This window comes from Chrysoperla carnea, chromosome X (assembly GCF_905475395.1).
Source record: "Chrysoperla carnea chromosome X, inChrCarn1.1, whole genome shotgun sequence".
Classification (NCBI taxonomy): Eukaryota; Metazoa; Arthropoda; class Insecta; order Neuroptera; family Chrysopidae; genus Chrysoperla; species Chrysoperla carnea.
Window position 1 is genome coordinate 29,034,492 of NC_058342.1, and position 24,693 is coordinate 29,059,184.

The 24,693-nt window shown below is 30.2% G+C and overlaps 3 protein-coding genes across 5 annotated transcripts; all 3 read right to left on the reverse strand.

Moving 5' to 3' along the window:
- Positions 1-1,498: 1,498 nt before the first annotated feature.
- On the reverse strand, positions 1,499-2,571 carry LOC123302559 (peptidyl-tRNA hydrolase ICT1, mitochondrial). Its single transcript, XM_044885530.1, has 4 exons — positions 2,415-2,571; positions 2,160-2,348; positions 1,694-1,863; positions 1,499-1,631 (listed from the first exon to the last, which is right to left on the reverse strand). Exons 1-4 carry the CDS (start codon positions 2,541-2,543, stop codon positions 1,538-1,540), a joined length of 582 nt encoding a protein of 193 aa, XP_044741465.1. The 5' UTR covers positions 2,544-2,571; the 3' UTR covers positions 1,499-1,537.
- A 2,270-nt stretch (positions 2,572-4,841) lies between these two features.
- On the reverse strand, positions 4,842-12,201 carry LOC123302146. The gene is made up of 7 exons (XM_044884954.1): positions 12,068-12,201; positions 11,835-12,001; positions 9,721-10,014; positions 9,501-9,629; positions 7,423-7,516; positions 6,495-6,613; positions 4,842-5,215 (listed from the first exon to the last, which is right to left on the reverse strand). Exons 3-7 carry the CDS (start codon positions 9,918-9,920, stop codon positions 4,972-4,974), a joined length of 786 nt encoding a protein of 261 aa, XP_044740889.1. The 5' UTR covers positions 9,921-10,014; positions 11,835-12,001; positions 12,068-12,201; the 3' UTR covers positions 4,842-4,971.
- Positions 12,202-16,610: 4,409 nt separating this feature from the next.
- On the reverse strand, positions 16,611-23,089 carry LOC123302239 (E3 ubiquitin-protein ligase RLIM-like). Of its 3 annotated transcripts, none has more exons than XM_044885089.1 (7): positions 23,008-23,089; positions 22,480-22,773; positions 22,072-22,212; positions 20,470-20,563; positions 20,277-20,389; positions 18,693-18,747; positions 16,611-17,973 (listed from the first exon to the last, which is right to left on the reverse strand). In XM_044885089.1, exons 2-7 carry the CDS (start codon positions 22,677-22,679, stop codon positions 17,653-17,655), a joined length of 924 nt encoding a protein of 307 aa, XP_044741024.1. In that variant the 5' UTR covers positions 22,680-22,773; positions 23,008-23,089; the 3' UTR covers positions 16,611-17,652. The 3 variants fall into 3 exon arrangements, with proteins under 3 accessions (XP_044741024.1, XP_044741026.1, XP_044741027.1); XM_044885091.1 differs by lacking the exon at positions 23,008-23,089 and adding an exon at positions 22,851-22,945; XM_044885092.1 differs by having other exon boundaries at positions 16,613-17,970.
- Positions 23,090-24,693: the final 1,604 nt, after the last annotated feature.

Consider the following 24,693-nt stretch of genomic DNA (forward strand, 5'->3'; position numbering starts at 1 on the left):
TTTTTCTCCAGAATAAGGCAATGAATTACTTTTGCAAAATGCTTTCATTGTAAAGCAGATAACTGACTGTTATAGTCAAAATTTTGGAATTTGTATATTTTAAATTTATAAATTTGTAAATAGGATGTTTATGTGTATTAATTATAATGTTTATACAGAGTGTTCCGGTGAAATATTATTTTGAATTATGTCACTTATACATTTAATTATGAGTAATTAAGTTGTTTATAAATAAACAAAATTTATGTAAACTTTGCAAACAGGGTGTTCCGTAAAATATCTTTTAATTATGCTACTTATTCGCACCGTGCGTGAGTTTTATAGGAGGCGTTTCCATGGTAACGATACACTACTTTAATTATAGAATTGTATGGATGCATATATAATTGTATGGATTGCATTTATGACTTACATTGAAAATTTAATATTATTGTCTCACATATTTAAATAAATAGTTGTGATAATTTACATTTTAAAAATAATATTTATGCAATTTAATTTCTTAGTTTCATAATTTTTTATACATTAAGTTTAATTAATTCGTGTGTTTCAATAATTTTAATTTGACATTTTCTATAACATTAACATGTAAAGAACTGCAAATTAGTCATAACAGCCTCCTTTATCGCCAAAATTTTTCACTGGTAGCGCTGGCATTGATTTTATTGTCCCTACCATGACTACGCACACAACGAATACATTTAATTATGATTTTTATGTATTGTAATTACTTCACTTCTTTGCCCTAAAAATGAACGCTGGTAGAGCCAAAAAGGACCATAAGCATAACAGTAAAAAACCTGTAGGAGTTTGGGTTGATTTTTTTGGGCTATATCAGGGTGAACTTGAAGATGTGCTACTTCGATTTACTCTAAGGCTCGAAGTGTTGCCAAGACAAACGGAAATTCGAGACCATTTATGAGCGCATCTTTAAGGTCAGTTCTTTGCCCTGAATATGAGTCCTGGTAAAGAGTACCAAGCATAACAAAGTTACAATCCAAAGTAAAAAAATCTGTGGAGGTACGTCAAGCAAAATACCGATTAGGAAAGTTTTGGATTTCATCGGGCAACGTTATCAGCTGTGCCTGAACCATTTCGATAAATGAATAGTTGCTATATTTATTCACACTTTTTTATTGGCACTCTGTATAATCCAAGAGTTAAGGGATCAAAAACATCATTTTGAAAGAATGAAAACACATTCCTTATAGTACAGACTGAGAAGTTTTATATGGGTTTTTTAAAGGGATAATTAGGAGAAAAATAGTAGTTTTTAAGAGAAAACACTTTGGAAGAAATCGAAGTGTAGGAAGTCTTCGAATTTTCTAAAATATGGAAAGTTTATCAAGAGGTAAAAAATAAATTAATATAATAACTAAACAAATTTTTTATTATTAATAAATTTAGCTAATTTTATTGCAATCGATTGTGAATGATTGAAAAATGTGAATTTGTAAATACAGAAAATTTCCAATCGATTGAAATAATTTTGTTTTAACAAAAGGAAAAATAAATAACAAACTTGAGAAAATGAAAATTATAAACTGTAAACATCTGGAGCTTGACGATCAGATTTTATTTGTGATTTTTGTCGTTTCATTAGCAAACGTTCTCGGTTAGTTTTCATAATACTGCAACAAAAATTTCGTTATCAATTTATGGCTCCCAACATAATTAATACCAAGATAATTACCGTTTTTGAATTTTAGCCTGTGTCTCTGGACTAAGTTCAGGATTTTTGGTATCTGTGGCCCGTATTAGCGTACGAAGTTTTTCCAATGCATCGGCTACATTTAACTGCTGTGATCTTGTTAATTCTGATTTTATTATCAAATATCCATCTTTATTAATCTTGGTTTTGTTCTAAAATCAAATGAAAGTAAAATTAATTCATGTTTAAATACCCTATATATGATGAATTCTTCATGAAATTCTTTTGAATTAACAAGTCTCTAGCGTGAATCGAGTATTTCCATTTTCTGTAATAGTATCCCAATTTTGAACGTAAGGCCTAAAAACTTCAGAACCCAACCAACTCCTGTATAGTCGTCAAATAACCAGCTTTTCAGATGATTCATCTTAAAAAGTATTCACGCTAGAGACCCACTTGTGTACAAATATCCTGATCGAAAAATTTTATGAAATAATTTTCAATTTACCTGTTCAACTAATTTTTGCCGTATATCAGGATCTAACCATTCAGCGGTTGCAACATGAAACCGTAAATCAACTTTAGTGCTAACAGTATTTACATTTTGACCACCAGGTCCAGAACTTCGACTGTACGTAATGTCAATTTTATCCATTGGTATAATACCAGAAAATTTACTGGAAGTTGTATAATTTGGCTAGAAAACAATTATGTATTATTTATTGTTGCAAGAAAGTTTGGTTAGGAAATTTATGAATTTTACCTGTGTAGGAGTTGTAATTTTTAATGAACTATTAGGATATAAATTTTTTAAGGAAATTGAGCTTTGATAGCTCAAATTTCGTGTAATTATTGAAGTTGAAAATAAACATTTTTTAATTATTTGAGACATGCTTTTTTTAAAATTTACATTCAATATTTTCTGTAGATGGCACTGGTTTTTGACGTTTGAAATGTACAAGGTGCCACAAAAATTAACCGAGTGTTTCAAAAAAGCTATTCAGTTTTTCGAAAAATACGATCTAATAGATTTTTAAGGGTAACAAAGAGCTTATGGACTAAAAACTTTTGGAGGGTAACAAAAAACTTTTGGACTTTTTGTGAGACATGTATAACCTTACCTCTCTTGAAACATGGAAATTTAGAACCTTTTAAACATCAAATACACATTTTTGTCTGAAATTTTTTTTATAACGCAAGAGCTTGGGCCAAAGTTGCTCTATTTGACCGCCTAAAGGGAGAGAGCTTACTCCAAACTTACATATATAAACATCCCAACACTTTACACCAGGTAACATTAAAAATCTGACGTGTAATGAGAAATCCTAGGACAAGGATAGCGAACCTTTGTGTATCAGCATGTTATTTTTTCTAAAGAAATTCTTAATGAGGCCATACACGATCCGTCAAATAATTCTGACTTCGTGATTATTGGGATTCGCATTTAATTCTTCCTTAATGACGTTTCCTATGCAGTATCGAGCAAAAATAGCTAAACTTGCAGATTTAATGACGCCAGTTTTTTTTTCCAAGACATAGTCATGTAAAAAGAGCGGAGTTAATGTCAATTTTTAATTGTGAACTTCATAGAGAACTTTGTGCCCAAAATTTTGTGTACGGTTCGACATCCCTGCCCTAGACTACGGACTTTTTCCTGCTTCATTAACTATACAGTAGAACCGTTGATATGCAATTTATCGGATTACAAGGTATTATTTTTCAAAAAGTTCCGAACTACAGGGGGATTTGTGGCAGTACTCAGTCTGACAAATTCGAAAATTCGATACCACCTTGCAAAACGTTTATCGGACAACCGCAGTCTTACTGTACTACATATTTAACAATGCTAAAAACATTTCTGGGAACAAAAATCGAAATAAAATAAGAAGAATTTGATAACAAAGTATAAAATATTTTATTTTTGAAAAAATGACTAGACATTATTAAAGCATATTAATTAACACACAGATTAGAATTTTTATTTTAATATAATAAATACTAAAAATTTATGATTTGAATCGAAAAAATATTAAGAAAAATAACAATTAATTGCAATTTAATTTTTTTTTTTAATTCTACACATACAAACTGTTTCAAAACTGAACCACAAGAATACATATAGAATTGGGCAAGTGAAAACTTGGTGACAACGCTTCTTGGTTGTTTGAATCGAATGAAAGTGTAAAAAAAAATTTTATTTGAAATATGGAGTGTCCCAAAAAAATGTATACACACTTTAATATCTCATGTTTTCTAATTTATTATTATTTTTGTAGGTATAACCCATTTAAAATAATGGCTGATATTAGACTTTACTTTGAAAAACGTACATTTATTTTAAAGTGCTACCATAAGTGTGAGAACGTTGTGAAAGAAGATTAAGCTACTGGACACCAGAGAAGTCTCATGTTACAGAAGAACATAATTTAAATTTACCAGGAGTTACAGTCATGCCAAGTATTTGTGAGTATTTTGAGAATGAAGGGGACTATTATTTTCAGCAAGATGGAGCACCTGATAAACTAAAATTAATTTACAAAAATAATGAATACAAGTTCATTCTTCATTCAATTCAAAGATCAAGAGTTTCAAGACTGGCAGAAAATGTAATTTTGAATTTTTAATCAACAGATAGTACAGCCCTAATATGATTCATTTTCTATTTATCTTAAAATTCCTATGGTTCACCTTAAAATCTATAAATATGTTATGGTAAAAGTAAATAATAAACAGTTATTACAGGCCCTAGCGGAGGTAAGCCCCATTATTATTATTCTGCAATTTTGCACTATGATTCCAGTGCCATCTTGGTCGACAAGGTTCAAGTTTCAAGACGTTAAAAATTCACTCGAAGCACTCGATATTTGGAATGAAGATGTGTTTCCAAGTGTTTACCAAATGAATGGCCGCTCCTTTTCAATTTTGCGTCGTTTCAAAATATACTTTAGATCGATTAAAAGTTGTGACTTTTATTGAAAAATAGTGACTGAATATCACATTTTGACATAAGAAAATGATCTCTTACTCCAAACACCTTTTTTTTTGATTATTCACTTTTACCATGACATATACATATACAAAATTAATCGTTTTTTATCACAGATATATAGAAATATATATACGTAAACAATTTTTTTTTTTGTTCTTTTATACAGAAAATTTTTAATATAAAAATATAAGACGTGGAAATTTTCGTTTTTATTTGTTTTATAGATAATTTTTTTTGTTCAAAACCCTGGACAGAATTTATCGTTTTTTCCAAGAGAAATTTTTACATTGTCGGGTTAGTTTTTTTATATTTTTATTTATTGTTTTGATTATTAATGTGAAGTAGGTGGTGTTGATTGTCTGACATTACGTCGACATGTCGGACATATTCCATTAAATCCTAACCACTTGTCAATACAATCCCTGTGAAAAATATGACGGCATGGTAGTTTACGTAATAATTCCAGTTTCGTTGTTAATGACATACATATGACACAAGTCATATCATCTTCGGTTTCATCTTGTTTTAACAACAAATCAGTGTAGTTGTCTATTTCGGATTCCCCCATACCACTGCTATAAAATGAATAAATATAAACAAAATTAAAGAAAATACATTTGAAAGTTCATGAATCCACTAATCCAAATCTATTAAAACTACGGATTATGAGATTTTATAGAAAAATTTATTCATTTAAAAAGTATGGGAAAAGTCGTTTTTTTCATTTTTCAAAACAAAGTACCTTTTTCTTTGTGAGTACTTTGACTGTTTCCATACTTTTTAAATGCTCTGCTCAAGGTGATACGGAGCGGTGTAGAAAGAGTGTGCTGAATGTTCAAATTACTGAGATTTTATTGTATTTCCAATTTTGTTGATAGGCAGAGAATACACATGCTGAAAAATACTTCTAAAACTATGCTCTCCGTTTGTTACATTTTTGCCCGACTGTCCAAAGACGGAGGATAATCTTGTACAGGTATATGTATCTACACTCTGCCAATTTATTAAGGGAACAAAATTTTACCTAATATTTGCCTCTCAAGTAAAAATGACACTTCTGGGTTTAAAATACTCCATCTTTTGAAATAATCATCGCACTGAAATTTTTTCCATATCCTTCGAAAACTTAAACTACCTCCTTTAAAGCCCTGGCATATTGTTTTGTAAAAACTTTTATAACTCCCCCAATTTCCGTTTTTAAAACATGCAAAAAAACAGATTTTTCCCTATTTTAGGCGTTTTTTTTAAATAAATTATAAAAAAAGGTGTTATCCAAAATCTTATCATGCTCATTAGAAAACTTATACTTTCTAGTTTTGGAATCTATTGCTCAAAAATTGTTATCATCTCTTGCCGCTTTGTACGGAGGGTGGAAATGATAAGAAATGTAAAAGCCAACACAATTTTAAAAATTGTTTTTCAAAAAATTTGTTAAGATCGCTTGAAAGTTTGTTTATTTTTCTTGAAAATGAGCTAAAATAAAGTTCCCGTGCGAGCTTTTTAAATCAAGATATTCACTGTCCAAGGAATTTTGAGATAATAATTTTTTTATCCATGAAATATCTAGCTTTGAAAGAACAAACTTTTGAAGCTTTATATTTTGTTAGGATTATTATATCACGCCATTATATGGATATTTTTTAATATTTTACAGTTCATAAAAAATCACTTTCATTCGATAAACAAATGGATGAAGGTCGATCCTAATTCGGCTCTTGTACTATATTATCCCATTCATATTGAAAACTTTTAAACAAAATATAAAAAACAATCCAGACATCAATTGAAAATACGTTCCCAATTAACGCGACAAAGACAAACGGAAAAGAAAATATAAACTAAAAAATTTCTCACTTTTGTGGTGCTACGTAAGCATGGCCAAACTGCATAGTTGGTAGATTACCAGCTAAATCAAAGGCGAATGCAGGAAGTGGCAACGGCATCGGTTCATTTATTAATAAGTTCGTTTCTTGCTAAAAAAATTATAATAAATGCATTAGTAATACGCCAAATAATTTTAGATATAAAATAAGGGGAACTATCCCAACTGACCATTCAAGTTGACCATTCAGAAGCGAACTTAACCCCCATTTTTGATTTGGGTATTTTAATCAGTATTTTACAAATAACAAAAAAAAACTTCTAGATATTCTAGAAAAGAAAAAAAAGTTCTAGATAAAGTATTTGGGCAAATTTTCGTTTTTGTTTCGACTTTCTAGCTTCAAAATTGTCCGAGATATGAAAATTTAAAAATAGAATTTTTTTACTTATCCAATCAAATGAAAAAGTAATCATCTTGTAAATCGTTAGAGATAGAACAAAAGTTTAAATGTAAAAGTTATTCCTTAAAACAAAATTAATAACTTTTATTTGAATAATCATTCTTTCGTAAACATCAGAGGGCGCAACTTAGGAAAAAACATTGGTGCCCATTTTTTCCAAAACCATAAAAAAAAAAAGTGTGCAGAAAATTTTCAGGTTAACTTCAACTAGTGGTTTTGTGAAACATTCTAGATAAACAAAAAAAAAATTTTTTTTGGATCTACCGCTTTATGAATGAAATGATCTGGCAATCTTGATCAAAACCGGACTTAATCCAGATTGTATGAAGAATCAGGACTTCAGAATTAAACTCGAGAAATTCAATTTTTTTTTTTTGACCTATACCAAAAACTTGCCGACTTTTCCAGAATTTCGATATTACCTGACATTTCCAAACAGTTCGTCTAACCTACGTATGATTTATGAAGGTCTTATTGTAAACTTAAAAAAAAGTACTTACATCACGTAATTGACCTAGTGGGCCCCTGTACCTTCGTGGTATTTCTTCACGCACTAATTGGCGATAGTAACGATATGGTAGTGGTTGATTCATTCTAAACAAAAAAACATTAGTTTATTCTCTTTATATTATCGGTTTAAATATTAATTTATACTGCCCTGTAAAAAAAAATGGGGTACTTAATAAAAATTTTCTCGAAATTTCAAGCAGGTATATCTCGGCGGAAAATGATTGGATCTAAATGCAGTGAAATTTGGTTAAGTAGAACCTGGATAACTGAGAAACCTCCATAATTGGCACTCATACTGATCCCAACACTTTGGCACTGAATTACCTCTGTTAGTGGGACGAAGCAAACTTTTATATCTGGGATTTGTTTTTTTAATTTTAACTTCTGTAACTGAGATAACATTTCTTGATCACAATGTTCTGAAGGACAAGGAAAATTAAAACGTGTACGTTTATCAGAATATCCTATCCTATTATTAAAAATCGAAAATGCTCGAAAGCTTGTTCATTTCTCTTTAAAACTCGTTACTATTCAACCTCGTATGGGCTTTTTTGGCTAAATTATTCCCTGAAAAATCAAAACTGCAACACCAAAAATAATATAAATCTATAAAATGAATTTATTAAGAACAAATCATAAAAAGTTTCTAAAATTACAAAAAGTTATTTAAAAAAAAAAAAAAATAATAATGGGGGTTTAACATCCGTATTTGTGACATACGCCTTATCAAAGAGGCCACCCACACCATTATTTGTTAATCTTTATCTATTCAATTACAAACATATTTTACAATTGCATTTTTGATGTGGGTGGAGCCGGTTACTTCGTTCTTATCCAAGCGACGACATTGTGATCAATTCTGCACTCTCATAAATTATAACTTGTTTCACACTGCCGCTGCCTGGATTCGAACCCGCAAACTATGTCTAAATAGTCCAACGTTCGATTGAAAGTTAAAAATGTCCATGTTGCTTTGTTGACGAATAACTCGATGTTAGAAGCTCGTATAAAAATCAATATAAGCGCATTTTAAAGAGAAATAAACAAGCTTTCGATATCACATACTTTCTTGAATAAATACTGAAACACCTCGTGCACACTTTTAAAATTTTAATAAAATGAATAAATAAATTTTCTCAGCATTTCAGTCCCTCCGCATAAAATTTTAAGTGATGATAAAAATGTTTGACTTATTGATTCAAAAAACTAGAAAATGCAAGCTATCGAATCATATATATTTTATTTAGATATTTATAATCATTTTTCGTCGAGATATACCTGCTTGAAATAATGATCGAATTCAAACAAAAATCTATTCGGAAAAAGGAGAATTAAGGTAAGAAATAGTCTTAATTAAAAAGATTCAGTGTTTCCACTCGAAAAATTTGCTTACCCGGATTGTAAATTATAATTTGGTAGAAATTAAAAACAATTTACGATTTTACCTTATTAAACGTAGGCGCAACGCACGTTTCACGTAATATTCTTGAGCTATTTTTTCAGTAAGTTTTTGGTCTTTGGGGTTCATAATGTCACGTCTATATCACGACTACTAATTGAAATGAATTGTCTTAATCGTTGTCAAGACAAGGTTCCTTTGTTTTCGCAACCTCCAATATAAATTTATTAAATGAAAAGAGCCTCCTTAACATTTATTTATACTGAATTAACATTTTTTAGTTAGTTAGGCTTCTTTCTTTTCACAGCCTGCATTATAAATTTATTAAATGATAAGAACCTACTTACATTTATTTCAATAACTAATTAAAATTTTCTGTATTTAAATTTATAATGAGATAAAAAACTCGCGTTAAGATAATTTGGAGTCAGTGCCCGATCCACAGGGGGCGAGCCGAGCAACCGTACGGAGCGGCAAATCTTTTTAACTTGGCAAATACTTGAAACACGAAAAATAATTTTTTCGATAAAAATACTTCAAACGAAAAATGTTGGGAGTGAGCTTAAAAATCTCACTGTACTCCATTATTGGTAATCAATAGATGAACACTTATTTTTCTTTACTCAGCATGTGAGGTGTACTGAAATAATAATAATGAAGAACTCTTACATGTGAAGAATGCTGAAATATCGTTCCCTCGATGACGATGGGCGATTTTGTCGTACCATCCATGGTGGAATATATATAGCACTTGGTGATCCTCGTGTTCTTCGTGCTGCGTTAACTGGAGTTGAACTTCTGTAAGCAAATAATAGATACCCCTTTTTAAAGGACAAAAACCCAAAAATTCCTAAATCTACATTTCTACCTCAAAAAAAACTCAACTTACGGTCGCCAAAATAGTGAATGTCTTTGATGGGGATCTTGGACATTTGGATCTGCATTTTCACTTAACAAAGTCAACTCTTCCTCACTGGAAGTTCTCGTGAGACTATTAGGTCTTGGTAAATTGAAATTTTGAGGTATCACATCACCAGGTGTATCACTTTCCCCTGTTTCTGATTCACTTCTATCACGTTGACGTTCCATCGTAATTGCGTTATAAATTTCAATGAAATGAAATGATTTTAGAATATTGTCGTTGTCTCGAAAAATTTAGAAATGTTGATAAATATCCACAAATCTTAAATAATTTCACATAATTAATAAATTAATTATAAACATTTTTAACATAATTTATGACTGATAAAAATAAATTACGATCAATTTAATTTGAATGAATTTGTCTCAAAACAGAAAGAAGTCAATTTCTAACCCAACTTGAAATGAAATTAATTTCAAATTTTTAATCAATGCCAATATGTCATTATTTTATATTAACAAAAAACATTTAAATTAATTATATAAATATTTATTTACCAAATAATTTTAGATTTTTTAATGAATTTCAAATAATTATTTCAATATTCAAGTTCTTTAGAAAATATTGATAGACAGCAGTGTTGTCAACCCAAAATCTGTCTAAGTGGTAGATAGATCTAGTTACTTTGAATTACTCAAAGTTTTAACTTACCAACTTTCTATTCTAAGAATACTCAAAGTTGGTAGATCTACTTTAAAGTTGGTAGAGTTGGCAACGCTGATAGATAGTATTATCACTTTGAAAATTCACTACTGGAATTGTCAACAGAGTGAGAACCACGTCTCAAAGTAGATTGACAAAGATAATAAATACCGAGGCCTGGTCATAAAACGCATGTCTTAATATACAAAATAATATCCTAGCGCGTATTTAAAATAAGATTATACCACTTTAGAATAAAGTTAAAACAGTATATTTTGTACAAATTACCATTTTACCATTTAAAAAAATTTTTATCATAGAATTAACGCAAAAGTATCTAACAATATTACTCGTTTGAACGTTAAAACAAAATAAAATTTTATTTATTTATTTTAAACACATGTGAATGTGAAATATAAACACATCATTGAAGCAGCTGATTCCGGTCATACGATCATGCGCATTGAATACCAGGCCTCCAAAATGGTGTTTTCTCTGTCAGCTGTTTGAATATTGTATTTTCATCTTAGTTAATCTACTCTGTGACGCCAAAATATACATACTTGGTATACACTGGGCTTATCTATTTAAAATATGTTCTAATAATAAAATATGATCTAAGTATTGTCAAAGAGTTACGCGAAATATCATGGAGGTTAGAGAGAAAGATAACGATCGCTACGCGCTAAAGTATTAGCGCGTCTGTCCCTGAAAATTTGTGGAATTTATAGTTCATTTTTCAGCCACCAGCCGCGCTGTCGTCGGTAAGTAGTATCTGCGAAGTTAGCTGTTTATGAGTACAAGTAGATGAAGTTAGTACCATTCAAATTTATAAAGTAGTATAGATAAATTTATAAAGTAGAATAGATAATTTATAATTAATTCATTAGTAAATAATAATAATAATTAATAATAATTTCATTATTTGCTTTTTTTTTCCTTTGAACGATATTATATACACGTATATTAAACGTTGATAGACATTTGAAATTAGCGCACAACAGCCCGCTTTTAATGAGACAACTTAGCGATCCCAGCACCTCACTTATTATGTCCATATTTTGGGGACAATATTTTCTATAGCGATCGTTCTCCTTCTTTATAACCTCCATGGGAAATATCATTATTATATTAAACAACTGTATCGGAAAAATAATTGAACTAAATTTAAATTAAAACAAGTGAAAACAAACAATTGACTGAGTTAATTGTTGAAATACCATGCATACACTGTGTTGATTACACATTACACATATATACATGTCACACATACATAACTGATATTCCCTTATAATACATACTATAAAATTTGCATCTAATAAGCGCCCTCGTGGGTAAACAGTGATGTTTACAAAAAAATGTTTCAAACAAAAGTTGTTTATTTTTTTATAAGGAACATTTTTTATATTTAAACTTTTATTCTATCTCTAACGGCTTACAAGATGGATCTTACGGACCCATAGGTCAAGACTTAATTGACCTATGGGTCCGACTACGCTATAAAAATTTCATCTTGATATCCAGGTCCAGAACTTCGAATGTACGTAATGTCAATTTTATCCATTGGTATAACAGCAGAAAATTTACTGGAAGTTGTATAATTTGGCTAGAAAACAATTATGTATTATTTATTGTTGCAAGAAAGTTTGGTTAGGAAATTTATGAATTTTACCTGTGTAGGAGTTGTAATTTTTAATAAACTACTTGGATATAAAATTTTTAAGGAAATTGAGCTTTGATAGCTCAAATTTCGTGTAATTATTGATGTTGAAAATAAACATTTTTTAATTATTTGAGACATACTTTTTTAAAATTTTGTAGATGACACTTGTTTTTGACGTTTGAAATGTACAATGTGCCACAATAACTAACCGAGTGTTTCAAAAGCTATTCAGTTCTTCGAAAAATACGATCAAATAGATTTTTAAGGGTAACAAAGAGCTTATGGACTTTTTTGTACAATGACTTTTTGGAAGAATTTAGAGACATGTATAACCTTACCTTCCTTGAAACATGGAATTTTAGAACCTTTTAAACATCAAATACACATTTTTTGTCTGATTTTTTTTTTTATAACGCAAGAGCTTAGGCCAAAGTTGCTCTATTTGACCGCCTAGAGGAAGAGAGCTTACTCCAAACTAACATATTTAAACATCCTAACACTTTATACCAGGTAACATTAAAAATCTGAAGTGTAATGAGAAATCCTAGGACAGGGATGGCGAACCTTTAAGTGTCAATGTGCAATTTTTTCTAAAGAAATTCTTAATGAGGCCATACAAGACCCGTCTAATAATTTTTACATCGTGCTTCTTCCTTAATGGCTTTTTCTACGCAATATCAAACAAAAACAGCTAAACTTGCAGATTTAATGACACCGGTGTTTTTGTCAAGACATAGTCATGTAAAAAGAGCGAAGTTAATGTCAATTTTTAATGACAAATAAGCGAACGTTCTTAGGATCACTCACGTTCGTTCGTCATATATTTCATAGTGAACTTTGCGATCGGTGGCGTGCCTAAAACATTGTGTCACGTGCCATCAATGGCCCGCATACTATTGGTTCGCCATTCTTTTCCTAGGATACGGACTTTTTCCTCCTTCATTAGCTTATACAGTAGAACCGCAGTAATCCGGCACCCCTTGTAATTTGACATAACTATAACGACAATTACAATGTAGATTTATTATGAACTAGCTTGATAACCACCCGCTTCACTGGACTTAAAAGGAAAAACCACCGCTTTATATCCTTCACTTCTACTGATCTCATTTGTTCCCCTTCCATAACACTCGAAGGGATTGTTATACACAGGTAATATATATGCACAGTTCAACTTTTCAGTCATAATTCATTGAGTATTTCAGAATTGTTTTACATTTACTATTTGAATTTTTTACAGAAATCTTTAATTTGAGGTTCAAAATGATGATCATAGATGGAGCAGTAAAATATCAGAATGAATTTAATTTTTTTAATCTTTATAAATTATAGCTCACGTTTTATTCTGATGTATCAGCTATATTGTTGTACAGTTTCATTCAAACCCATTCGCTAGTTTTTGCGTGAAAGCGTAACAAACAAACATCCTTACTTTCACATTTTTAATATATAAAGATAGGGATACATGAATTCTTCGTGGTTGAAATTAGAAAATGATTGAAATCTTATCACTTTGATATGTAATTTATCGGATATCTCTATAGTCTGACAAATTCGATAGTTCGATACCACATTGCAAAACGGTTATCGGATTACCGCGGTATTACTGTTCTACATATTTAACAATCCTGAAAACATTTCTGGGAACAAAAATCGAAATAAAATAACAAGAATTTGATAACAAAGTATAAAATATTTTATTTTTGAAAGTATGACTAAATATTATTAAAGCATATTAATTAACACACAGTTTAGAATTTTTATTTTAATATAATAAATACTAAAAATTTATAATTTGAATCGAAAAAATATTAAGAAAAATAACAATTAATTGCAATTTAATTTTTTTTTTTAATTCTACACATACAAACTGTTTCAAAACTGAACCACAAGAATACATATAGAATTGGGCAAGTGAAAACTTGGCGACAACGCTTCTTGGTTGTTTGAATCGAATGAAAGTGTAAAAAAAAATTTTATTTGAAATACGGAGTGTCCCAAAAAAATGTATACACACTTTAATACCTCATGTTTTCTAATTTATTATTATTTTTGTAGGTATAACCCATTTAAAATAATGGCTGATATTAGACTTTACTTTGAAAAACGTACATTTATTTTAAAGTGCTACCATAAGTGTGAGAACGTTGTGAAAGAAGATTGAATGAAGGGGACTATTATTTTCAGCAAGATGGAGCACCTCTTCACTATTATTGTAATGTGAGAGCTTGTCACAATGAAAATCTGCCGAACAGATGGATTGGGCACAGAGGTGCTATCAAATGACCTCTACCCTCTCCAGAACACACTCCTCTGAATATTTTTGTGGAGGCTCAGCAAAGATAAGGTTTATTTGTTGAAACCATCAACAGTCGATTAATTGAAGTCGGCAATTCAACGAGAATGCAACGAAACTTCTAATGAAATAATTCACCAAGTTTGCGATGCCATTGCTTCGCGTTATTAGCAATGTTTGGATCAAAATGGGACTCAATTTGAATATTTGCGCTGACTAATCAAATTCTACATCTGTCTTCTGTAATCCATCAAAATATATATCGTTTTTATAATCACGCAAAGTGTGTATACATTTTTTTGAGACACTATGTATTTTCTAAAAAAAATATACAGATTTTTGGAGGTAATTGACTTTAAGTACAATTAGTCGTGATTTCGAGATTCGACTATTTCACGCCTTTAGTATTATTCTTAAGTACAGTATTTTTTAAACTTTAGGATGACCGTACACTATAAGACTTCTTTGTAAACAATTCTCATAGATACATAGTTCGAATTCCTGATAAACTAAAATTAATTTACAAAAATAATGAATACAAGTTCATTCTTCATTCAATTCAAAGATCAAGAGTTTCAAGACTGGCAGAAAATGTAATTTTGAATTTTTAATCAACAGATAGTATAGCCCTAATATGATTCCTTTTCTATTTATCTTAAAATTCCTATGGTTCACCTTAAAATCTATAAATATGTTATGGTAAAAGTAAATAATAAACAGTTATTACAGGCCCTAGCGGAGGTAAGCCCCATTATTATTATTCTGCAATTTTGCACTATGATTCCAGTGCCATCTTGGTCGACAAAGTTCAAGTTTCAAGACGTTAAAAATTCACTCGAAGCACTCGATATTTGGAATGAAGATGTGTTTATAAGTGTTTACCAAATGAATCGCCACTCCTTTTCAATTTTGCGTCGTTTCAAAATATACTTTAGATCGATTAAAAGTTGTGACTTTTATTGAAAAATAGTGACTGAATATCACATTTTGACATAAGAAAATGATCTCTTAATCCAAACACCTTTTTTTTGATTATCCACTTTTACCATGACATATACATGTCTAAAATTAACTTATTACTTAAATATTGAAACACCATTTACAATTTTTGTTTTTTTTTATCTAGGAAATAAATGAACGATTCGAAAATTAATCGTTTTTTATCACAGATATATAGAAATATATATACGTAAACAATTTTTTTTGTTCTTTTATACAGAAAATTTTTAATATAAAAATATAAGACGTGGAAATTTTTGTTTTTATTTGTTTTATAGATAATTTTTTTTGTTCAAAACCCTGGACAGAATTTATCGTTTTTTCCAAGAGAAATTTTTACATTGTCGGGTTAGTTTTTTTATATTATGTTCATAGACGGAAACATTTTTGTTTTTTTTTGTTTACAGAGGGTTAAACCTAGTGCATATGCCATAATCCGATATTTGATGGTATTGGGAAAATATTTCAAAATTTTTGATTAACCCTTCATTTTCGATTAACCCCTAAACAATCGAACAAGGAAAAATGCAAATTTTTATGAGAAGGGGTCGTTCACAAGGAGGCATGCCGTCTGATATTTACATCGTCTAGGGGCCGCGGTGAATTGTGTTGCCCAAGGGCCGGCCCCGACACGATTTAATCCGGAACAGTTTAAATTTCCAGATTGATGATTCAAGTTTTCTTATGAAATTCCTTGACTTTTTCGTGGTCGTGTTTGGAAAATTTATTTTATTATAATAATACAGAAATCTCTATTTGCGTCATATTCTGATAAGAAAATCATTTCTTAAGGCAAATCGAATTAAAAAACCAAAGATTTTATGATATATTTTTTTAGCATTTTCCCTAAATTTTCCAAAATCTAAGAATTTTTTGAAATTTCCAGATCGATCGTCATATTGTTTTTGTGTAAAAAAAAGGCTGCTTGGAATATGGCAAAATAAAAACTGTGATATGCACCAGGTCTAACAAAAAATTTCATATAACTGATTTTAATCATGACTAAATTATAGCAAAAAAAAGGCCTTATTTTAATTTTTAGGATAATAAATAATACAGTAAAACCTTATTAAAACTACAACGTTACAAGAAGTTACAAGAAAATTTCGATTAAAGAATCATCTAAAATTTGTATGACTGAACAAGGTTTTACTGTAGCGTTATATTTTTAATTTTTAAAGAAAAAAACATCATTGTGCATCAATTTTCTTTTTATGTTAAAATGGTGGTTTTTCCTTAAACGATTTTTATTCGGTGTACAACAATTTTTGAAAATCTCCTAAAAACTACACTTTTTTCAGCCAATTAATATTACCAATTTTTATTTGGATCTTTTTGGCGAAAAAATGGCTCTGATAAAAATTGATGTTTTAAACTTTCATTGTTTAAAAGTCAGCTCAAGTTTATCCTTAAAAAACTAACAACTGTAGAAAATATTTTTTCGAATAAATTCGATCGAAATTGTTACAAACAATTTTCGCCAAAATGAAAATCCTATCTAAATTTCATTTCTATGGAATTTAGTCTAACTCCATTTTGTTTTCTAAATCCTCTGGCGGCTAAGCTAATGACTGTTAGGATAAACATTACACAAATTCCCTAGGACGAATCTTCGAAAACCAAAATGAAATTATTGTTGTACTCGAATTAGAAAACACTCCGACGAAATGGAATATATTAGATAATAGAAATTTTATATTTTGCTAAAACCACATTCACGTTAGGGAATCTATTTTTGCCCATGGTCCGAAGACACTCAATTTGGTACTGGGATTGTGAATTCTGATTTAAATTGAGCTTTTGTGTTCATTAATTCAAATAGCGAAAAAATTGTTTCTTTGCTTTTGAGTTATCTTAATTTACAAAAATTCGAATAAACAATAATCCAGTTCGGGTGTCAAGTATTTGACACACGATAAAATTGGAAGAACTCAGCAAAGTAAAAGGAGTAATCGAACTGAATATAGGTCACTTTTTTATTAACTATAAATTTGATCAATTTTAATGTAATAAAAATTATCATTGGCGTTGATTAATCGTTCCAGCAAAGTTTTGAATCACGAGAGCGATGCTTTAAAATAGTTTTGAACGAAATTCGAAGAATTGGCCTTGAAAAGTTCAAATCGAAAATGTGGCTTAAGAAAATTGAACGTATATAATATATATTAAATTTAAAAAAATATCCATTAAAGTTTGTAATTTACTCAAAAAAATAAAATTATTATTGAGCTTTTGATCAGTCGATATGAGCTGTTGTTTAGTTCGTTTAATGTGAGGCCCCCCATTATTATTTTGATTATTAATGTGAAGCAGGTGGTGTTGATTGTCTGCGCAATCGCACATCACGTCGACATGTCGGACATATTCCATTAAATCCTAACCACTTGTCAATACAATCCTTGTGAAAAATATGACGGCATGGTAGTTTACGTAATAATTCCAGTTTCGTTGTTAATGACATACATATGACACAAGTCATATCATCTTCGGTTTCATCTTGTTTTAACAGCAAATCAGTGTTGTTGTGTATGTCGGTTTCCCCCATACCAATGAAATTAAAACGTTCCACCATTGGGACACCGTTTGGATTTGGTTGAGAACCCGTAAGCGATGAGGGCTGCTGAAACATATTTTAAATTATTTAAAAATTTTATTGGTCAATTTTATAATAAGCTTTTGTCTACGAAGAATAAACCGGTTGGATAAACGTTTTTAATTATTATAATGGGAGAGCCAGGCCGAAAAAAATTCGATTAAGGATTGGTTATAGTAGTTGTGTATACACACATACTGCGGTCAGTCAAACCAACGATAGAACAGGGGTCAGATATATACTATCGACACGGTTATGATTTCCGTGCTATTTAAATGAATTTACTAAAGATGAAAAATGTTATACAAATTGTATATTGCATATAAATAACTGTTATGACTGTCAGTCAGTTAGGTGTTAGAACAGGGCTGGTCAGTCAACCTTTATGCATGTACAGTAAATAAATGAGCTGCTGTTATGATTGCCGTGGTATTTAAATAAATTTATTAGAGCTGAAAATTGTTATACAGATTGTATATTGCATATAAATAACAGTTATGAGCGATAAAGTGAGACAGATAGTTCTTGTGCTCTCTATCCTGCAAGTGACTAATCGTGTTCTGCGCATCTGTTACTGTTATTTTAGAGAATAGTTAAGTTGAAAAGCATGCTTATCGTGGTTAAAATTTCTTAGAGAATAGAGAGAATATAATGTACTCAACTTGAGAGTGTTTTAAGTTCTGTAGAAATTTCGATTAACTCGCAACAAGTTACAGGATGCTAGTTTAAAGTAGAGTGAAACTTACCGAAGAATTGCTACCGTTACTGCCACTGCTACTTCCAGAATTTCCATGTCTAATGCTATAAAATGAATAAATATAAAAAATAAAATATACAAAGTTTGAAAGTTCATGGATCTACTAATCCGGATGTATTAAAATCAGGGGGCGGGGTGTATTACGGGATTTTATAGAAAAATTTCCTCATTTAAAAAGTATAGGAAAAATCCATAAACTCGAATCGATTTCCATTTCATTACATAGATTTTTATAAAAATGTTGGACACGTATTTTTTCGTTTTTCAAAACAAAGTACCTTTTTTGAGTTCATTGACTGTTTCCATACTTTTTAAATGATCTGCTCAAGGTGATAGCGGTGTATAAAGAGTGTGCTGAATGTTCAAATTTCTGATTTCTTTTATTGTATTTCCAATTTTGTTGGTAGGCAGAGAATACACATGCTGAAAAATACACTGTGCTCTCCGTATGTTACATTTGCCCAACGGTCCAAAGGCGGAGGATAATCTTGTAAAGGTATATCTACCTACACTCCGCCAACTTATTATGGGAACAAAATTTTACCTTAATTTCAAACAGGTGTACCTTCGCGAAAAATCATCGAACACGGAACTTCAATAGGTCATTTGAAAACTTATACTTTCTAGTTTTGACATCTATTGGTTAAAGATTTTTATCATCCTTTGCCGCTTTGCACAGAGGGTTGAAAGGATGAGAAATGTTTTCCAAAAATTTTATATAAAGTTTAGAAGTGTTATCAAAATTTTAAAAATTATTTTACAACAAATTTGTTTAAACCACTGGAAAGTTTGTTCATTTTCTTGAAAATGAGCTATAAAAGATTCCCGTACGAGTTTTTTGGAAAATATTTGCCTGTGGAGGCATATTGTTTTGCAAAAACTTTTATAACTCCCCCAATTTTCGTTTTTAAAACATGCAAAAAAACAGATTTTTCCCTATTTTAGGCGTTTTTTCACCCGGCCACCATTTTATAAAAAAAAGTGTTATCCAAAATCTTATCATGCTCATTAGAAAACTTATACTTTCTAGTTTTCGAATCTATTGCTCAAAAATTGTTATCATCTCTTGTCGCTTTGTACGGAGGGTGGAAATGATAAGACTGTAAAAGCCAACACAAATTTTAAAAATTGTTTTTCAAAAAATTTGTTAAGATCGCTTGAAAGTTTGTTTATTTTTCTTGAAAATGAACTGAAAAAAGTTCTCGTTCGAGCTTTTTAAATTAAGATATTCACTGTCCAAGGAATTTTGAGATATTAATTTTTTTATCCATGAAATATCAAGCTTCGAAAGAACAAACTTTTGAAGCTTTATATTTTGTTAGGATTATTATATCACGCCATTATATGGATATTTTTTTTAATATTTTACAGTTCATAAAAAATAACTTTCATTCGATAAACAAATGGATGAAGGTCGATCCTAATTCGGCTCTTGTACTATATTATCCCATTCATATTGAAAACTTTTAAACAAAATATCAAAAACAATCCAGACATCAATTGAAAATACGTTCCCAATTTACGCGACAAAAACAAACGGAAAAGAAAATATATACTAAAAAAATTTTCTCACTTTTGTGGTGCTACGTAGGCACGGCGTAACTGCATAATTGGTCTATTACCAGTTGAATTATAGGCGAATGCAGGAAGTGGCAACGGCATCGGTTGATGTCTTAATAAGAATTGCTAAAAAAATTATAATAAATGCATTAGTAATACGCCAAATAATTTTAGATATAAAATAAGGGGACTATATAAGTACTTACATCCCGTAATTGATTCACTGGGGCCATGTAACTTCGTAGTATTTCTTGGCGGAGATATTGGCGATAGTAAAGATACGGTAGTTGTTGGTTCATTCTAAACAAAAAACATTAGTTTATTCTCTTTATATTATCGGTTTAAATATTAATTTATACTGCCCTGCAAAAAAATGGGGTACTTAATAAAAATTTTCTCGAAATTTCAATCAGGTATATCTCGGCGGAAAATGATTTGATCTAAATGCAGTGAAATTTGGTTAAGGTGATAGTTCAATCGACAGTGTCCTGTGAGAGTTCCGCCACCCTTCTCAACTGTGCTCTAGCAAGTTTCAGCCGAGCACAATCGAATGGCCTCGCTGTGGTTATTACAGCTAGGTTATAGTTTGGCCTGTCGCATGCCCTGCGAAAAGTCCCAGCAATCAAGATGGGCTTGTAGTAGCCATTCTTTGATTCGGTAAATTACAGATCATCTTGCTATGGGAATGACAGGCTTAGATGAAAGGGGCGTTTGAGAATCACACATACTTAATTTCTTCTATAAATACATAAGCACCCCGTGCACGCTTTTAAAATTCATATAAAATGAATAAATAAATTTTCTCAGCGTTTCAGTCCTGAGCATAAAATATTAAGTGATGATAAAAATGTTTGCCATATTGATTCAAAAACTAGAAAGTGCAAGCTATCGAATCATATATATTTCATTTACATATTTATAATCATTTTTCGCCGAGATACACCTGTTTGAAATTTCGATTCGAATTTCGAGAAAATTAAAAAATTTTTTAAGTCGCCACTTTTTTAGCGGAGCAGTATAGAGTAATGATCAAATTCAAACAAAAATCTATTCGGAATAACGAGAATTAAGATAAAAATAGTCTTAATTAAAAAGATTCAGTGTTTCCACTCGAAAAAATTGCTGACTCGGATTGTAAATTATAATTTGATAGAAATTAAAAGAAATTAAGGATTTTACCTTATTAAATGTAGCTGCTGAATACGTTTCACGTAATAATCAAGACATATTTTTTTATAAATTTTTTCGCCTTCAGGGTTCATAATGTCACGACTACTAATTGAAATGAATTGTTTAAATCGTTGTCAAGACAAGGTTTCTTTGTTTTCGTAGCCTCCGATATAAATTTATTAAATGAAAAGAGCCTACTTAACATTTATTTATGCTGAATTAACATTTTTTAGTTTTAATCGTTGAATCGTTGACAAGGCTTCGTTCTTTTCACAGCCTGCATTATAAATTTATTAAATGATAAGAATCTACTTACATTTATTTCTATAACTAATTAAAATTTTCTGTATTTAAATTTATAATGAGATAAAAAACTCGCGTTAAGATAATTTGGAGTCAGTGCCCGATGCACAGGTGGCGAGCCGAGCAATCGTACGGAGCGGCAAATCTTTTTAACTTGGCAAATACTTGAAACTCGAAAAATAATTTTTTCGATAAAAATACTTCAAACGAAAAATATTGGGAGTGAGCTTGAAAATCTCACTGTACTCCATTATTGATAATCGATAGATGAACATTTATTTTTCTTTACTCAGCATGTGAGGTGTACTGAAATAATAATAATGAAGAACTCTTACATGTGAGGAGTGCTGAAATATCGTTCCCTCGATGACCAAGGACGATTTTGTCGTACCCTGCATGGTGGAATATTGTTCCAATGATATGTAGCACTTGCTGATCCTCGTGTTCTTCGTGCTGGGTTATCTGGAGTTGAACTTCTGTAAGCAAATATTAGATACCCCTTTTTAAAGGACAAAAACCCAAAAATTCCTACATATACATTTCTACCCAAATTTTATCCATTATCAGTCAATACAAATATCTAATTATTTAAACTAATACCGTTTTTAACTTGTCCTCTATTCCAAGGATTTTTAAAACACATAAATAATTACATTCCCCTAATATCCCCAGGTGATTTAGAATAATCGATAACACCTACAAAATCACAAATTTATAAAAATGTCAAAAAAAAAACAACTTACGGTGGCCAAAATAATGAATGTCTTTGATGTGGATCTTGGACATTCGGATCTGCATTTTCACTTAACAAAGTCAACTCTTCCTCACTGGAAGTTCTCGTGCGACTATTAGGTCTTGGTAAATTGAAATTTTGAGGTATCACATCACCAGGTGTATCACTTTCTCCTGTTTCTGATTCACTACCATTACGTTGACGTTCCATCGTAATTGCGTTATAAATTTCGATGAAATGAAATGATTTTAGAATATTGTCGTTGTCTCGAAAAATTTAGAAATGTTGATCAATCTCCACAAATCTTAAATAATTTCACATAATTAATAAATTAATTATAAACATTTTTAACATAATTTATGACTGATAAAAATAAATTACGATCAATTTAATTTGAATGAATTTGTCTCAAAACAGAAAGAAGTCAATTTCTAACCCAACTTTATGAAATTAATTACAAATTTTTAATCAATGCCAATATGTCATAATTTTATATTAACAAAAAACATTTAAATTAATTATATAAATATTTATTTACCAAATAATTTTAGATTTTTTATTGAATTTTAAATAATTATGTATAAAAATACACTGACATCTTTTAAAGTTCTTTAGAAAACATTGATAGATAGTTTTGTCAAAGAGTTATGGGAAATATCATTATTATTTTAAACAACTCTATCGGCAAAATAATTGAACTAAATTTATATTTAAAAAATTTGATAAAAGTTTATTCGTTTAAAATTAAAAAGTTTTCTTTGTTGTATGCTTGTTATTTATACGTTCCTCTCACAAGAGATATGTTGAAGAATAATTCGTTTTGTGTGTAGTCATGGTAGGGACAATAAAATCGATTCCAGCGCTTCCAGTGAAAAATTTTGGCGTTAAAGGGGGCTGTTATTACTAATTTGCAGTTCTTTACATGTTAATGTTATAGAAAATGTCAAATTAAAATTATTGTAAAACACGAATTAATTAAACTTAATGCCTTAAAATTTGTGAAAATAAGAAATCAAATTGCACAAATATTATTTTTCAAATTTAAATTATCATAATTATTTATTTAAATTTGTTAGACAATAATATTAAATTTTCAATGTGAGTCATAAATGCAATCCATACAATTATATATGCATCCATACAATTCTATAATTAAAGTAGTGTATCGTTACCATGGAAACGAAACTCACGCACGGAGCGAATATATATATATCCACTAATTTGCCCCGCTGATCTAAAATAGCAATACCTATTCTGTAAATATTCAACAAAATGAACCAAAAAAGTATACTCGAGGGTTTCTGGGGTCACTGATCACGATTTCGTAGTTAGAATGAGGATACTCTTCCCCTCTTAGGGTAATTTAACCCCCGCTGCCCCAATACAACAATAAGGTATACTAATTTTAGTTCCAAGTTTGTAACGCAAAAAATGTTGATAACACTGAATTAGTTCATATGAGTCTAAATGACCGAGCGGTCTAAGGCGTGTGTCTTTGACTGTTTGTCTATGTAGACTTAGGTTGCGGGTTCGAATCCAGGCAGCGGCAGTGTGAACAATTGTGATTAATGAGGGCGGTAGAATTGATCACATTGTCGTCACTTGGATAAGAACGAAGTAACCGACTCTACCCACATCAAAAATGTAATTGTAAATATGTTTGTAATTAAAGAAATAAAGATTAACAAATAATGATGTGGGTGGCATCTGTTATAGGCGTATATGTCAGAGAAACGGAGGTTAAACCCCATTATTATTATAATTAGTTCATTTCCGGCTATCCGTCCGTCCGCCCGAGAACACGAAACATTATCTACTAGTTTTCATTTTTGTCGATTCGTGGTTGTTAGACTATTTTTAGCTAGAGTAGAGAAATTTTTCATACCAACAATAAATAGTACTTGATTTATGTTACAAATAAATGGTATACAAATTAATAAAGGAACCAAATTTTTACCTAAACTTCAAAACCTCATTTGAAAACTTGTACTTTCTAGTTTTGAAATCACTTGCTCAAAAATTTGTATCACCTCTTGTCGCTTTGTACTGAGGATTGAAATGGTGAGAAATTGGAATATCGCGATACCTATTATTTCGAGTATCGTGATATTTATTTCAATAACAATCTTCCAAATTTTAAATTTTTCATCTCTGTAAATTTTCCACTCCACAAAGTTTTAATTTTTAAATCGATCAATTGCATTTCCAGAGATCCAATATTAAC